This window comes from Panulirus ornatus, chromosome 19, assembly GCF_036320965.1.
Source record: "Panulirus ornatus isolate Po-2019 chromosome 19, ASM3632096v1, whole genome shotgun sequence".
Lineage (NCBI taxonomy): Eukaryota > Metazoa > Arthropoda > Malacostraca > Decapoda > Palinuridae > Panulirus > Panulirus ornatus.
The window spans coordinates 54631031-54647766 of NC_092242.1; the positions used below are offsets into that span (position 1 = coordinate 54631031).

At 39.4% G+C, this 16736-nt stretch overlaps 2 protein-coding genes across 4 annotated transcripts in view; one reads left to right on the forward strand and one right to left on the reverse strand.

Annotated features, from left to right (window-relative positions):
* The window catches only part of LOC139755511 (E3 ubiquitin-protein ligase MARCHF5-like), a 111179-nt gene that overhangs the window by 62977 nt on the left and 31466 nt on the right, over nucleotides 1-16736 (reverse strand). The window lies entirely within an intron of this gene.
* LOC139755509 (aminoacylase-1-like) overlaps nucleotides 1401-16736 on the forward strand; it is a 43111-nt gene continuing 27775 nt past the window's right edge. The window contains exons 1-3 of one of the 3 annotated variants that reach the window (XM_071673880.1): nucleotides 1401-1587; nucleotides 6749-6918; nucleotides 8775-8946. In XM_071673880.1, the coding sequence (XP_071529981.1) occupies nucleotides 1467-1587; nucleotides 6749-6918; nucleotides 8775-8946 (463 nt within the window). In that variant the 5' untranslated portion in view covers nucleotides 1401-1466. Of the gene's footprint in view, nucleotides 1588-2298; nucleotides 2322-6748; nucleotides 6919-8774; nucleotides 8947-16736 lie in introns of those variants that run through there. The other 2 variants (XM_071673881.1, XM_071673882.1) reach the window with 2 other exon arrangements.

Consider the following 16736-nt stretch of genomic DNA (forward strand, 5'->3'; position numbering starts at 1 on the left):
TGAGAGAGAGAGAGAGAGAGAGAGAGAGAGAGAGAGAGAGAGAGAGAGAGAGAGAGAGAGAGAGAGAGAGAGAGAGAGAGAGAGAGAACCGTACGTACCCAAGGCTGATGATGATCCTTGTGCTGCTTGATATGTTTAACCATTCAGAGGTGTGACCAGCTATTACAACTACTAGCTTCCTTAACAGCCCAGTCACCCAGGTTCCTGACACCATCCACGCCTTGCGACTTCATTTTTGCTTGTGATCTTTGATGCAGAACCTTGTCAAATCCTTTTTTTTTTTTTTTTTGGAAGATCTAGATAGATGACATCAACTGCTTAACTTTGGTCATACATGTAGATTATATATATATAAAAGAAATCATGCAGATTTGTTAGATATGAGCGATTTCGCTGCAAATCATGCTGAATAGTTTTTTTTTTCTAAGTGGTAGTCCTATAAATGGTTTATCATTCTACTTCGAATGATGATTTCTATAAGTTTTCCAACTACGGTCGTTATGCTAATTGGACGGTAATTTCTAGGCAGTGACTCATTATTGTTTCTGAATATCGGTGTTACACAGGCCAATGGGAACTTTCCCCGTAGTGACTTATATGAAAAGGGCATTGAAGAACTTACCTCAATGTTCGCCTCTTTCATTGTCCTTGGATAGAACTTATCAGGTATTGCCGCTTTATTTATTCTAATTCCGTTTATTGCTAATGGTATGTCTGCAGTTGTTCTGCCAGTTGGACGAGGAAAGTCCAGATCTCAATAAAACTGGATTTGGCACATGGGTTCTCTTCATTCGTTAACACAAGTACAAACAAAAGTTATTTAAGATTTTTGTCATGGCTTCATTGAACTTAACGGATCAGATAACTGGGTAATGGCTCTCTTTGCTTCTAACATAGCTGTACAACTCCATGGCAATATACGCTTCATACTGGCGTTTCCTTTGTAGTTTAACTCTGACCTTCTCAATGCAAGGCCACATAAGTAGTCATTATAGATGATATTACCGCCATTATCCTGCCACATGATGTATAATCCAATTTATCCACGTCTAACGGATTATATTTACAGTTTCTCGACTATTTTTTTTTTTTTTTAGTGTTAGGATGTTCTGTAGATGTTTACTTAGATCCACGTCATTTTATTCAAGTATTAAATGGAAGATTGTAGTCGACGTCTACTTAAGTTTGGGCATTGCGTGGTCACGGTGAGCTTTTGGCACATTACCCGTACCTGGGTCTGATGCCAATATTGTTAAGGTATTCTTGATTGATCATCATTACTTTTTGCTAACTGCTTATTATGTTGCTATATATATATATATATATATATATATATATATATATATATATATAGAGAGAGAGAGAGAGAGAGAGAGAGAGAGAGAGAGAGAGAGAGAGAGAGAGAGAGAGAGAGAGAGAGAGAGAGTCTTCGTGACTGGTCATGATCTTCCCTATCGCTGGTGGGTATGAGCTACTTGACTCCATCCCTGCCAGAATCAGATATAACCATGGAAGGCGAGCATCCAGCAGTTACGAACTTCCGCAATTACATTAGGATCAATACCGTCCAGCCCCGCCCTGACTATGGTAAGCCATTGTATATAGTTGACAGTTCCTTGCAGCTGTGATTTTGAAATAAGAAATTAATCGTCTGGTTACTATTGCATTAGAAAATGTGAGAATCTCCGAAATTTGCAGAGAAAAATGGACCAGCATGACTGTGTATGTTATCCGTAATATGCAAATTATCTTCAAATGAGCATGTGGTACAATGTATGATATAAATGTAAGATATGCAGCCAATTTTTTTTTTTTCATAATGTCCTTACCAGTCTCCGAAATATGATACCAAACGATAAGCATGATGAATCACTTTATGTACGCTATTTACTCTATCTCTTTCTTCTGAAATTTAAGATATATAAAAAAAAAACCAAGAAACATATAAGCCTTCATATGCCCAAAAATGAATGTAAAACGTGTAATATATAGAAATAGCGGCAAGTGCTAAAAACAGCGAGGTAGCGATGCATCTCCCAAGCAATAGCACAACTAAGTTGTTTGCTCATTGCTTTGATGCATCGCTTTTATGGTGAAGTAAAGTATAACAGAATAAGATAATGTGTTTAACATCCAAATTGCCTTCTGGACCTATAAGCTGCTACCAGCAGTTGGTAGCGTTCCTGGCTTACCCTTATAACTTGAGTTATGGAGATAATAAATTTGTTTAATCATTTCCAGGAAAAATAATGTTGGTCATTTTATGATCGTATTGTCAATAACACGTTGCATGATACTTAGACGATGAATGATGGCATAAGGTAAGCAATCGCACAGGTGTAAATCGAAGGAACTCGGCTTGTCACACTGATTGAACGATTACACGTAACTTGTTAAAGCAAACAGACCTGTTTTAACAATTTGTCAGATAATTTCTTAACCTTTTCTTGTCCAGGTTAAATAAGTTTAGGCCTACCAGACAGCGTACATGGGATTTATTTTTCACTTGGTAACTTACTTCTGCACTTCCATGCCATGTCCGGCTACAGATCATTATATAGTTGGGTAATTGTACAAGCTACTTATCTTGACTATCAGGGGAGGTTAAGTATTAATTTTCATAGTTCTGCCGAGTTTCTTTCATTTTAATTTTTCACTTTAAGTTGTCCCACATTCATTCTCAAATACAGAAATGATCCCACATTATCTCAAAATACATAACCTTCACTACATCACCTTTATGTAATACAAATAATTTGAGAATAAGGCTACAGATCACTTTACATTAGTGGACAGTATCACTCAATATCCAAACTTTTGATGAAAGGGCAAATTGTTGAATCACACACAAAGAAAAATTCTCCATTAATCTGTGTATAATGGCAAAAATGAAGAGCATTTTCCAGCTTATTGCCACTATACTTGAGTTGAGGATACTTTCTTACCAAAAAAAAAGTCACAGGGACATCAGTCTCATGTGAGTGGATTTTAGCATGACCTGGTATCTCTTTTATCCTTCACTAGCAAATTTACTTTGTCATCCCATCACTCACTACCTTTCCTCAAATGCCCACCTCCCACATGCTAAACACTTATCTTTCACAAACCAGCACTGCCCTCCCAAATCTCTCATTTCTCACTCATTCCCCTTGATTCGATTACTCCCATCTTCTACCATTCTACACCTAATCTCTCCTAATATTTCTTCACATAAGTCTCTTTTCATAGCTTACTTTCACCATCCTCTTCTCTCATATAATTCCCTCTTTTCTGAAAACCCATACTAATCTTCATCCTTACCTCCATCAACCAGTTAATGGTCAAACATTCCCTCAGTTGCAGTTGCCTCTCTCCACACATTCACATCAAAGAGTCTCTCTTTTGCATGCCTATCAAATAGTACATAATCCAGTAATGCCCTTCAACCATCTTTCCTACTCATACATGTACACTTATGTATGTCCCTCTTTTTTCCATACATATTCGATGTTTCCCACATTAGCGAGGTAACGTTAAGCATAGATGATTGAGCCTCTTTTTAAATCAGGAATCCCAATCACCAGTCCTTTTTCAGTACACAACTCCACAAGCTGTTCACAACTATTCACCTGACAGAATATCCCTTGTCCCTCAGTTATCTTCTCAGTTACCATATTACTATCACACTGAAATCAACCAACACTTTTACACAATGTGTAGCATCAAAACTGCTGACACACTCACCCAGCTGCTCCCAAAACACTTGCTCTAATCACTTTCCTTCTTACAGCTGAGAGCACAAGCACTAATAATCTCCCATCTCTCACGTCCTACTTTTATTTTTACCCACATTAATGGATAGCTCACTTCCCTACACTTTCACACATTTACACAACTCCTTCTTGATCATTATTGCTATCACTTCCTTAGCTCTTGCTCTCACACCAACCCTTGACTTTAATCCTAAGACATTCCCAAACCCTTCTTCATCTTTACCCTTGAGGGTTTTTTCCCCTAACTGCCAGAACAGCCAGGTTCCTTTCCTCATATATGCTAACTCTTTTTCTTCACATCCTTTTTTCTTTCTTACATCCACGCATATTCAGACATCCAATCCTGAACCTTTGAGGAGAGTGAGCATTCCTCACTTAGCTTCTTCCTCTGTTCCATCTTTTAGAAGATATACAAGAAGGGGATAGGGAGCTTTGGTCTCAATGCATTACACATGACAGCTAGAGACTGTGAACAAATATGGCTTTTATTTTTGTCTGTTTACTTGGCGCTACCTCACTGACATAGGGGTGATGATGCTGTTATCTGTGGGTCGGGGTGGCACCGGATATGGATGAAGGCAAGAATGAACATAAATATTTATTTTTTTTTTTTTTTTTTTTTTTTTATACTTTGTCGCTGTCTCCCGCGTTTGCGAGGTAGCGCAAGGAAACAGACGAAAGAAATGCCCCCCCCCCATACACATGTATATACATACGTCCACACATGCAAATATACATACCTACACAGCTTTCCATGGTTTACCCCAGACGCTTCACATGCCTTGATTCAATCCACTGACAGCACGTCAGCCCTGGTATACCACATCGCTCCAATTCACTCTATTCCTGTTAAGAACAGAGGACTGAGCCTTAGAAGGAATATCCTCACTTGGCCCCATTCTCTATTCCTTCTTTTGGAAAATTAAATGAGAGGGGAGGATTTCCAGCCCCCTGCTCCCTCCCCTTTTAGTCACCTTCTATGACGGGCAGGGAATATGTGGGAAATATTCTTTCTCCCCTATCCCCAGGATCTGGAGAAGGAATATGATAGAGTTGATAGAGATGCTCTGTGGAAGGTATCAAGAATATATGGTGTGAGAGGCAAGTTGTTAGAAGCAGTGAAAAGTTTTATCGAGGATGTAAGGCATGTGTACGTGTAGGAAGAGAGGAAAGTGATTGGTTCTCAGTGAATGTTGGTTTGCGGCAGGGATGCGCGATGTCTCCATGGTTGTTTAATTTCTTTATGGATGGGGTTGTTAGGAGGGTGAATGCAAGAGTTTTGGAAAGAAGGGCAAGTATGCAGTCTGTTGTGGATGAGAGAGCTTGGGAAGTGAGTCAGTTGTTGTTCACTGATGATACAGCGCTGGTGGCTGATTCTTGTGAGAAACTGCAGAAGCTGGTGACTGAGTTTGGCAAAGTGTGTGAAAGAAGAAAGCTGAGAGTAAATGTGAATAAGAGCAAGGTTATTAGGTACAGTAGGGTTAAGGGAGAAGTCAGTTGGGAGGTAAGTTTGAATGGAGAAAAACTGGAGGAAGTGAAGTGTTATCTGGGAGTGGATTTGGCAGCGGATGGACCCATGGAAGTGGAAGAGAATCATATGGTGGGGGAGGGGGCGAAAGTTCTGGGAGCGTTGAAGAATGTGTGGAAATTAACATTATCTCGGAAAGCAAAAATGGGTATGTTTGAAGGAATAGTGTTTCCAACAATGTTATATGGTTGCGAGGCGTGGGCTGTAGATAGAGTTGTGCGGAGGAGGGTGGATGTGCTGGAAATGAGATGTTTGAGGACAATATGTGGTGTGAGGTGGTTTGATCGAGTAAGTAATAATAGAGTAAGAGAGATGTGTGGTAATAAAAAGAGTGTAGTTGAGAGAGCAGAAGAGGGTGTTTTGAAATGGTTTGGTCACATGGAGAGAATGAGTGAGGAAAGATTGACAAAAAGGATATATGTGTCAGAGGTGGAGGGAACGAGGAGAAGTGGGAGACCAAACTGGAGGTAGAAGGATGGAGTGAAAAAGATTTTGAGCAATCGGGGCTTGAACATGCAGAAGGGTGAATGGCGTGCAAGGAATAGAGTGAATTGGAATGATGTGGTATACCAGGGTCGATGTGCTGTCACTGGATCGAACCAGGGCATGTGAAGTGTCTGGGGAAAGGGAGCTGTGGTTTCGGTGCATTACACAGGACAGCTAGAGGCAGTGTGAACGAATGTGGCCTTTGTTGTTTTTTTCCTAGCACTACCCCGCGTGCGTATGGGGGTAGGGGGATGCCATTTCATGTGGGGCAGGGTGGTGACGGGAATGGCTGAGGGCAGCAAGTATGAATATGTATGTGTGTATATATGTATCTGTCTGTGTATGTATATGCATTTGTCTGTGTATGTATATGTATCTATATATTGAAATGTATAGGTATGCATATGTATATGTGCGTGTGTGGGCATGTATGTACATACATGTGTATTTGGGTGGGTTGGGCCATTCTTTCATCTGTTTCCTTGCACTACCTCTCTAAGGTGGGAGACAGCGACAAAGTATAATAATCAAGTAAATAATATAAGTATATATATACACACATTGCGCTACCTCGCAAACGCGGGAGACAGCGACAAAGTATAAAAAAAAAAAAAAAAAAAAAAATACACACATGACAGCTAGAGACTGAGTGTGAACAAATGTGGCCTTTGATGTCTTTTTCTAGTGCTATCTCGTGCGCACGTTGGGGGAGGGGGTGCCATTTCATGTGTGGTGGCAGGAATGGATGAAGGCAGCAAGTATGGATATGTATATGTATGTATACACTGAAATGTATAGGTATGTATGTATATGTGCGTGTGTGGGCATTTATGTATATACATGTGTATGTGGGTGGGTTGGGCTATTCTTTCATCTGTTTCCTTGCGCTACCTCGCTAACACGGGAGACAGCGACTAAGTATAATAAATAAATATAGAAATATATATGTGAGTTAAATTACTAATGTAAATTTTTTTTTCAGCTTCCTGCACCAAATTCCTGAAGAAACAAGCAGAGGATCTTGGGGCTGATTTCCAGGTGGTGGAATGTGTGTCAGGAAAACCCATTGTGTTGATGAGTCTGCAGGGGGAAGATCCTAGTTTGCCTTCACTTCTTCTTAATTCCCACACAGATGTAGTGCCTGTCTATCCGGTGTGTATAAGAGATGTTTTCTTTCACTTACCCTTGACAGATGCTGAATTTCTTTTCAATCCCATTCCCTATCTTTCAGTAAAGATAATGAGTCAAATGTAAAATTCTACCAAGTTGACAAATGATTTTTGGCATATTTTTCTTTTTTGTTAAACAAATACCGAACTCTGGCTTTTATTTTTCAATTTTAATAATATCCAGGAGTTCACTACAACCACCTTTATTTCAATAGAAACATTATAAGAATGTAAAACTACCTAATGGAAGTAACAGGGTAGAATGAAATTCTGAGCTCAACATACAAGATACTGTACAGATTTTTCAGGATAAAACGTATTAGACATAAAATTTCAGTGTTTAGAAAAAAATTGGTAGTGAATTGGGGAGCTTGTGCATTATTATGGATATACAAGATGATTATGAATGATGAAATTTTAAAGAGAAAAGATTTTTCATATTCAGAGTTATTGTTTCAAGCAAGATTTTATTGAAAACCTTTGCTTATGTGGATGTCAGTTTATAGCTGGATGCTATGAATGTCAGTCTTCAAACTTAAATTTTCACCAGAGGTTGAATTCAGTCTGCATTATGGGCTTGGTTGGCTGGCCATAGATGGCAGTTCTAACAAAGGATGAGTAATGGAGCTGCTTGAAGGCCTTGGTAACCTGTTACTGACCACAGTGGGCAGTTGCACACATTTTGTAGGGATTCTCACATGTTTGTGGCACCTACTGCCATATCCTCACTATGCTTGCACCACCTGCACCTAGGATTGACCAATCTCGTAAATAATGTAATCTTCATAAACAAGTAATACTTAACTCCGACTCCCTGAGAAACAATAATGGTTTTCATAACTTTTGTGCCCTTTATCTAATAATACATAAATCAATTGAATTTTTTGCATATTTCCCCAAACTAAGAACCATTGTCTTCACTCATAAGAAAATGTAACAGTTTTTATATCTTTGTGCACCTTTTAATTCATAAGATAAAAACAATTTTTTTTTTCAAACTAAGGAAGAGAAAAATCCTTTGTGCATCAAAAGGGTATTCTTTTCAGTAGGCAGGTATCCTGCAAGGGATACTCAATTCATGGTGCTTTAAATGGTAAAAATTCAGATTCAGAAATGGCAGCCAAAGGTGTATGACTCCCAGCATTCTCTTCTGTTAAGGACTGAGGTCCCCACAAGTGTGCAACATATCCCTGTACAGTAAAATTAAGTAAATAGAAATAGGTAAATACATGTTACTTCCTTGAGACATATCCACCACATATATCTCACTTCCATGCACTGCAGCTCAATGTTGTTATTCACTCTGCTTCAGAGTCTCATCAATTATGAGTTCTTTTAAAGCATAGCTGAGGCCAGGTAAACAGACTATTGAAATTTACAAGAGATTCCTATTCATCCATGTGCTAATTCTTCTGTGTATTTATGTTGTACACCACATGATGATCTGTTTCAACATCCTTAAGAAAATGGTGATGATGGCTGTTATGATATCTCTGTGATAACTCTACGAGACCTCATCCCCTGATGCCTGCCGCAGCTTTCATGAAACTGTGAGGCACACACCTTACTCTGTTTTTATTAATTTCCTCTTACATTTTCACAGATTTCTATAATCAAATGTTTGTGGCAACTGCTACATTCATGTGATGTCTAGTACAGAGTTCTCCAGCTAATGATTCAGTTCTTAATGTTATATCCTCCAGCACAAGGATGTGGAATTGGTATGTAGTGGAAGAATTCAAGGAATATTTTACACATTTTCATGCTCTGATTGTGTAAAAAAGAGTGCAAAAATAAACTGTGATTGAGTTTTAACTTTAATATGATATTAATTTTCAGGAATACTGGAAGTATGATCCATTCAGTGCTTACAAAGATGAGAAAGGGGACATTTATGGTCGTGGGACTCAGGACATGAAATGTGTTGGCATTCAGTACCTTGAGGCTCTTAAGTGCCTTAAGAAAGAGGGTCTCAAATTATTGAGGAATGTTCACCTCTCCTTTGTTCCAGGTAAATTTCATGTTGATACTTGGTACCTTTATTCTTTTGTATTACCCTCATCTTTCATGAGCATCATGGTCTGTATCACATATCAAAGTGAAATTGCTGTTTTTTTTTATCGTAAGAGCTTGATCTAAATGTTTTTTATACTGTTCTGAAGGTTCACTGGATTAAGAGATACATTTCACCAATCCATTTTAAAGTTATACATGATGTTGCTGGTAAGAAAATTGCTTTTACGTAGGCTTTAAAAGAATACCGATTTTTTATCAATTGCAGTATTTGTTTACATTAATCCCACACTTGCTCCTGACTGATGTAGTTCTCTTATAAAGCTGTTGAAGCCACATGGCTGACATTGGTGAGATAAGCAATCTTCTGACAAAATAAACCAGTCATGCTTAATGCACTGAAATGTGTCCATCAGTGTGTGTGCAGAAACTGATCAAAAATCAAAAACTCAACTCTAATCACATGCTAAAGCAATACCCCATGCTTGAACCATAATGTCATGCTGTCAGTCCCCTAATCAGCTTTTAAAACCAAAAGTTTGTCATTGAATTGGTGAGGAAGGCCTTGGCTCTGGTCAAGGCTAAACATTTTCATGAATAAGTTTGCTTTTTCTGTGAGCTGGCTCATTATTCTCTTGGATACCAATATCCTATGTTTATACTGCTAATATTTGTGATATACTGTAATTCTAACAGTTGATACAACTTCATTAATTTTCTTACCAAAAGGATAAGGTCAACATTAGACCAAACATGCTAATTTTGGAGTAAACATTGTGAGCATTTTTCTCTGATCATTGACAATGACCAATAAAGAAACATGGCTTGTTGATTACTATTCATTATAGATGCTTTATTATATATACTGATGATATGGCATAGCTGGACTCCTGCTTGAGGTTATGCCATGAGTGAAAAGTCACTTTCATTGAAGTTGTATCATTAGAGCACAATCTTGTTGAATAATTTACCACTCCAGAAAAATACGTCCTTTCCCTGCTATTGATTACTGCATTGCCTTAAAGCTGCAGGAACCTTTGAAGATGGGGCCCTTGGGGTTTTATAATAATAATGATAATACTGATGATACTATACATACATACATATCAGGGAATACTTATGTCAAGATGAGATCTGCCTTCTTGGTGCTCTGAGTGAACTGGTGCATGCATACCTACTGATCAAAGAGTAGTTTACATGGAAACATGGTTTATATCAGACTAGTAAGATGCATAATGGTAAGGAGAGACACATGACACAAACAGAAGACCTGCGCATGCTATTTTTTTGGCTGTACAGTGTCTTCTATGAAGCATCAAGCAGCTTAATACATTCAAATATGTAATACTAATGTTGTCTGGATCTCATGTTTCTTATTAGTGAGTAATAATTCATACATGGATCATGCAATATATTTTTGCAAGTCCCTTTCAAAACACTGGACTCTCCATTCTGCTTTCAAAGTGAGAGTTATATGCCTTCTTTTGATTATTACGAAAGGCCAAGAAAAGGAAACAGTTTATCAATCATTAGTTTTTGGTGTTTAGTTAAAAATGACCAGATAATTTATCATACATATAACTGTTGAGCAAGAAGTTATGGTTGCATTAAGCAACCCAGCAATGAAGAGTCAAGCAGCATAATATGTTTTTTGCTGGCATAGGCTCATTCTGTGACACTTCAAACAGTGCAGCTCATGCTGACATGTTTCTGACAGTATAGTATGTATAAATGCAAAGGGATTTATGTTAAGTGGAGAAGATCTGAAGTTCAAGGGATGAATTAGGGAAAACAAACCTGATATTGTTCGATTAAGTATTGGGAGAGGCTCCACTTATCTATCAATGTATTTAGTAGAGCTAAGCTAATTTTCTTACCAAACTAACAAGTAATAACATTACATACACACACCCAGTCTGCATGGGGTATATTTATAGATAAGGCACCAAAAATTCAATCCAGTAAACCATCCACAAACCTCAGTAAAACCTGCATGATTCATTTTTGCCCTCTAGACCTGTCATCCTTACCTCAATTGTACCCTCTCCTGTGACCCCTTCTTTTCCCTTCAAACCAACCTATTAAAAAAGATTAAGTTGTGGAAGGCCCTCGCTTAAGCCATGCTGGTGAACAGTTGTGACAACCTTTGCTCCATCACGTGCCCCTTGGTGCTACAGTAACAGCTTTAGGATCCCTCTCCACCTTCCATACTACCTGCTTTGACCTTAGGCCCTAAACTGCCCTGCTTGGTATTTGATTATTTGCCATTATAATCTATATGGAGGTACACAACTTAGGTAAATTTTGAAAATTACAGTCATGGCAGAGAAGGGCACACTAGTTCCAAACATTTTCCTGCTGGCACAGACCAAGATAGGGGGCACCTATGCCACAATAGGTACACTTTTCTTCTTGTGATAGAAATAAAAAGGATAAAGATGAATTGAAAATATTAAGATAGCAACAATTGACAACGATTTAGGGGAAAAAAAGTTGGGCTTTCAATTTTCCTTGCTTTCAAAAATATTTTGGTTGTTAACATCAACAAAAGCTGCTTGCTTTAAGCCCAGACTTTGGTGACAATAATATGGATAACAAGTCATATGGTGAACTGTTTAAATCTGACATCATTCAACAAATGAAAATGAATTTGACTGTGTCTATTGCCCTCCAGAAATGAGGCATTAGGAATCTATCATCTTTATGAACATCAGAGTACCACAAGATTATGACCTAGAGTGCATTAAATAAGATATGAAGTAATGTCAAGATTGGTTCTCTTTACTGATACAAGAGCTCTATTTGGGAAATCTAATGCATACAAAATCCATTTAGATATTGCCACAAAAGCCTACTAACAGTGCCTGAAAATATTCCATCTGCATATTTAACAGGCACAGAAATGAACTAAAACAATTTATTCCTCAGAAAATATGCTATAACTGCTGTGCAGTTGTACAATGCTCTACAAAATACTATTCCAAACCGAGATTATATGGTGCACACTGTGTGCTGAATTCAAACACTCATGGAAGAACTTTAGTAACCACAGATGCTTAAACTGCTTTGAATTATATCAAGCCATGACCATGAAATATAAACAAGAAAAATAACTTTGCAATAAAAGCAGGAGCAAGCAAATGCAAATAAAGATCATCCCAACTATCCTTATGTCCAAGGGACAAAACACATAATATAGGAGATCCATACAAAAACCCTCAATTAAGAAGTCTATACAGGAAATCCATTTAAAATCCCTCAATTAAGAAGTCTATACAGGAAATCCATACAAAAACCCTTAGTTAAGAAGTCTAGTGCATAAGAAACTCAACTGCATAACAGGGAGTTGGTGGATAGTTCAAGGGGTGCCTACTAACTGGGAATTTGGAAGAGGGAAACCAAAACTTGTCGAGGCAAGACAAGCAAACCTCAAGAACATTTATATCTGTATGTTGTTCATAGTCTACCATGCTATATTAGTCAGGATAAAAGGTTTTAACACCGGTTATAAATACCACATGAATTCCCCCCAAAGGGTCAGGTTAACTGGGAGGTAAGTTTGAATGAAGAAAAACTGGAGGAAGTGAAGTGTTTTAGATATCTGAGATTGGACTTAGCAGCGGATGGAATCATGGATGCTGAAGTGAGTCACAGGGTGGGGAAGGGAGCAAAAGTTCTGGGAGTGTGGAAGAATGTGTGGAAGGCAAGAACGGTATCTCGGAGAGCAAAAATGGGTATGTTTGAAGGAATGGTGGTTTCAACAATGTTATATGGCTGCGAGGCATGGGATATAGATAGGGTTTGCAAAGGAGGGTGGATGTGTTGGAAAAATGAAATGTTTGAGGTCAATATGTGGTGTGAGGTGGTTTGACTGAGTAAGTAATGAAAGGGTAAGAGAGATGTGTGGTAATAAAAAGGGTGAGGTAGAGAGAGCAGAAAAGGGTGTATTGAAGTGGTTTGGACACAAGGAGAGAATGAGTGAGAAAAGAGTGACAAAGAGGATATATGTGTCAGAGGTGGAGGGAAGAAGGAGAAGCAGGAGACCAAATTGGAGGTGGAAGGATGGAGTGAAAAAGATTTTGAGCGATCAGGGCCTGAACATACAGGAGGGTGAAAGGTGGACAGAGAATAGAGTGAATTCGAACGATGTGGTATACCAGAGCATGTGAAATGTCTAGGAGATATTTATTTATTTATTTATATATTTTGCTTTGTCGGTGTCTCCCGCATTTGCGAGGCAGCGCAAGGAAACAGACGAAAGAAATGGCCCAACCCACCCCCATACACATGTATATACATACACGTCCACACACGCAAATATACATACGCATACATCTCAATGTACACATATATATACACACACAGACACATACATATATACACATGCACACAATTCACACTGTCTGCCTTTATTCATTCCCATCGCCACCTCGCCACACATGGAATAACATCCCCCTCCCCCATGTGTGCGAGGTAGCGCTAGGAAAAGACAACAAAGGCCCCATTCGTTCACACTCAGTCTCTAGCTGTCATGCAATAATGCCCAAAACCTTAGCTCCCTTTCCAAATCCAGGCCCCACAGAACTTTCCATGGTTTACCCCAGACGCTTCACATGCCCTGATTCAATCCATTGACAGCACGTCGACCCCGGTATACCACATCGATCCAATTCACTCTATTCCTTGCCCGCCTTTCACCCTTCTGCATGTTCAGGCCCCGATCACTCAAAATCTTTTTCACTCCATCTTTCCACCTCCAATTTGGTCTCCCACTTCTCGTTCCCTCCACCTCCGACACATATATCCTCTTGGTCAATCTTTCCTCACTCATTCTCTCCATGTGCCCAAACCATTTCAAAACACCCTCTTCTGCTCTCTCAACCCGAGGTAGCGCTAGGAAAAGACAACAAAGGCTCCATTCGTTCACACTCAGTCTCTAGCTGTCATGCAATAAAGCCCAAAACCTTAGCTCCCTTTCCACATCCAGGCCCCACAGAACTTTCCATGGTTTACCCCAGACGCTTCACATGCCCTGATTCAATCCATTGACAGCACGTCGACCCCGGTATACCACATCGATCCAATTCACTTTATTCCTTGCCCGCCTTTCACCGTCCTGCATGTTCAGGCCCCGATCACTCAAAATCTTTTTCACTCCATCTTTCCACCTCCAATTTGGTCTCCTACTTCTCGTTCCCTCCACCTCTGACACATATATCCTCTTGGTCAATCTTTCCTCACTCATTCTCTCCATGTGCCCAAACCATTTCAAAACACCCTCTTCTGCTCTCTCAACCACGCTCTTTTTATTTCCACACATCTCTCTTACCCTTACATTACTTACTCAATCAAACCACCTCACACCACATATTGTCCTCAAACATCTCATTTCCAGCACATCCACCCTCCTGCACACAACTCTATCCATAGCCCACGCCTCGCAACGATACAACATTGTTGGAACCACTATTCCTTCAAACATTCCCATTTTTGCTTTCGGTGATATTGTTCTCGATTTCCACATATTCTTCAAGGCTCCCAGGATCCCCCCCCCCATGATTCACTTCCGCTTCCATGGTTCCATCCGCTGCCAGATCCACTCCCAGATATCTATAACACTTTACTTCCTCCAGATTTTCTCCATTCAAACTTACCTCCCAATTGACTTGACCCTCAACCCACAGTACTGTACCTAATAACCTTGTTCTTATTCACATTTACTCTTGACTTTCTTCTTTCACACACTTTACCAAACTCAGTCACCAGCTTCTGCAGTTTCTCACATGAATCACCCACCAGCGCAGTATCATCAGCGAACAACAACTGACTCACTTCCCAAGCTCTCTCATCCCCAAGACTTCATACTTGCCTCTCTTTCCAAAACTCTTGCATTACCTCCCTAACAACCCCATCCATAAACAAATTAAACAACCATGGAGACATCACACACCCCTGCCGCAAACCTACATTCACTGAGAACCAATCACTTTCTTCTCTTCCTACACGTACACATGCCTTACATCCTCGATAAAAACTTTTCACTGCTTCTAACAACTTGCCTCCCACACCATATATTCTTAGTACCTTCCACAGAGCATCTCTATCAACTCTATCATATGCCTTCTCCAGATCCATAAATGCTACATACAAATCCATTAGCTTTTCTAAGTATTTCTCACATACATTCTCCAAAGCAAACACCTGATCCACACATCCTCTACCACTTCTGAAACCACACTGCTCTTCCCCAATCTGATGCTCTGTACATGCCTTCACCCTCTCAATCAATACCTTCCATACAATTTACCAGGAATACTCAACAAACTTATACCTCTGTAGTTTGAGCACTCACTCTTATCCCCTTTGCCTCTGTACAATGGCACTATGCACGCATTCCGCCAATCCTCAGGCACCTCACCATGAATCATACATACATTAAATAACCTTACCAACCAGTCAATGTTACAGTCACCCCCTTTTTTAATAAATTCCACTGCAATACCATCCAAACCTGCTGCCTTTCCGGCTTTCATCTTCCGCAAAGCTTTTACTACCTCTTCTCTGTTTACCAAATCATTTTTCCTAACCCTCTCACTTTGCACACCACCTCGACCAAAACACCCTATATCTGCCACTCTATCATCAAACACATTCAACAAACCTTCAAAATACTCACTCCATCTCCTTCTCACATCACCACTACTTGTTATCACCTCCCTATTAGCCCCCTTCACTGAAGTTCCCATTTGCTCCCTTGTCTTACACACTTTATTTACCTCCTTCCAGAACATCTTTTTATTCTCCCTAAAATTTAATGATACTCTCTCACCCCAACTCTCATTTGCCCTCTTTTTCACCTCTTCTTTTTTTCTTTCAAACTATTCGCCATTTCCCGCGTTAGCAAGGTAGCGTTAAGAATAGAGGACTGGGCCTCTGAGGGAATATCCTCACCTGGCCCCCTTCTCTGTTCCTTCTTTTGGAAAATTAAAAAAAAAACAAGAGGGGAGGATTTCCAGCCCCCTGCTCCCTCCCCTTTTAGTCACCTTCTACGAAACGCAGGGAATACGTTGGAAGTATATATATAAATATATATATATATATATATATTTTTTTTTTTTTTTTTTTTTTAAACTATTCGCCATTTCCCACGTTAGCGAGGTAGCGCTAGGAACAGAGGACCGGGCCCCCTTCGGAATATTCCCACCCGGCCCCCTCCGTTCCTTCTTTTGGAAAATTTAAAAAAAAAAGAGAGGGGAGGATTTCCAGCCCCCCGCTCCCTCCCCTTTTAGTCGCCTTCTACGACACGCAGGGAATACGTGGGAAGTATTCTTAATCCCCTATCCCCATATATATATATATATATATATATATATATATATATGTATATATATATGTATATATTTTTTTTCATACTATTTGCCATTTCCCGCATTAGCGAGGTAGCGTTAAGAACAGAGGACTGGGCCTTAGAGGGAATATCCTCACCTGGCCCCCTTCTCTGTTCGTTCTTTTGGAAAATTAAAAAAAAAATGATAGGGGAGGATTTCCAGCCACCCGCTCCCTCCCCTTTTAGTCGCCTTCTACGACACGCAGGGAATACGTGGGATGTATTCTTTCTCCCCTATCCCCAGGGATAATATATATATATTCATTATTTATTTATCTTATTTATTTATATATATATATATATATATATATATATATATATATATATATATATATAGGGGATAGGGTATTAAGAATACTTCCCACGTATTCCCTGCGTGTCGTAGAAGGCAACTAAAAGGG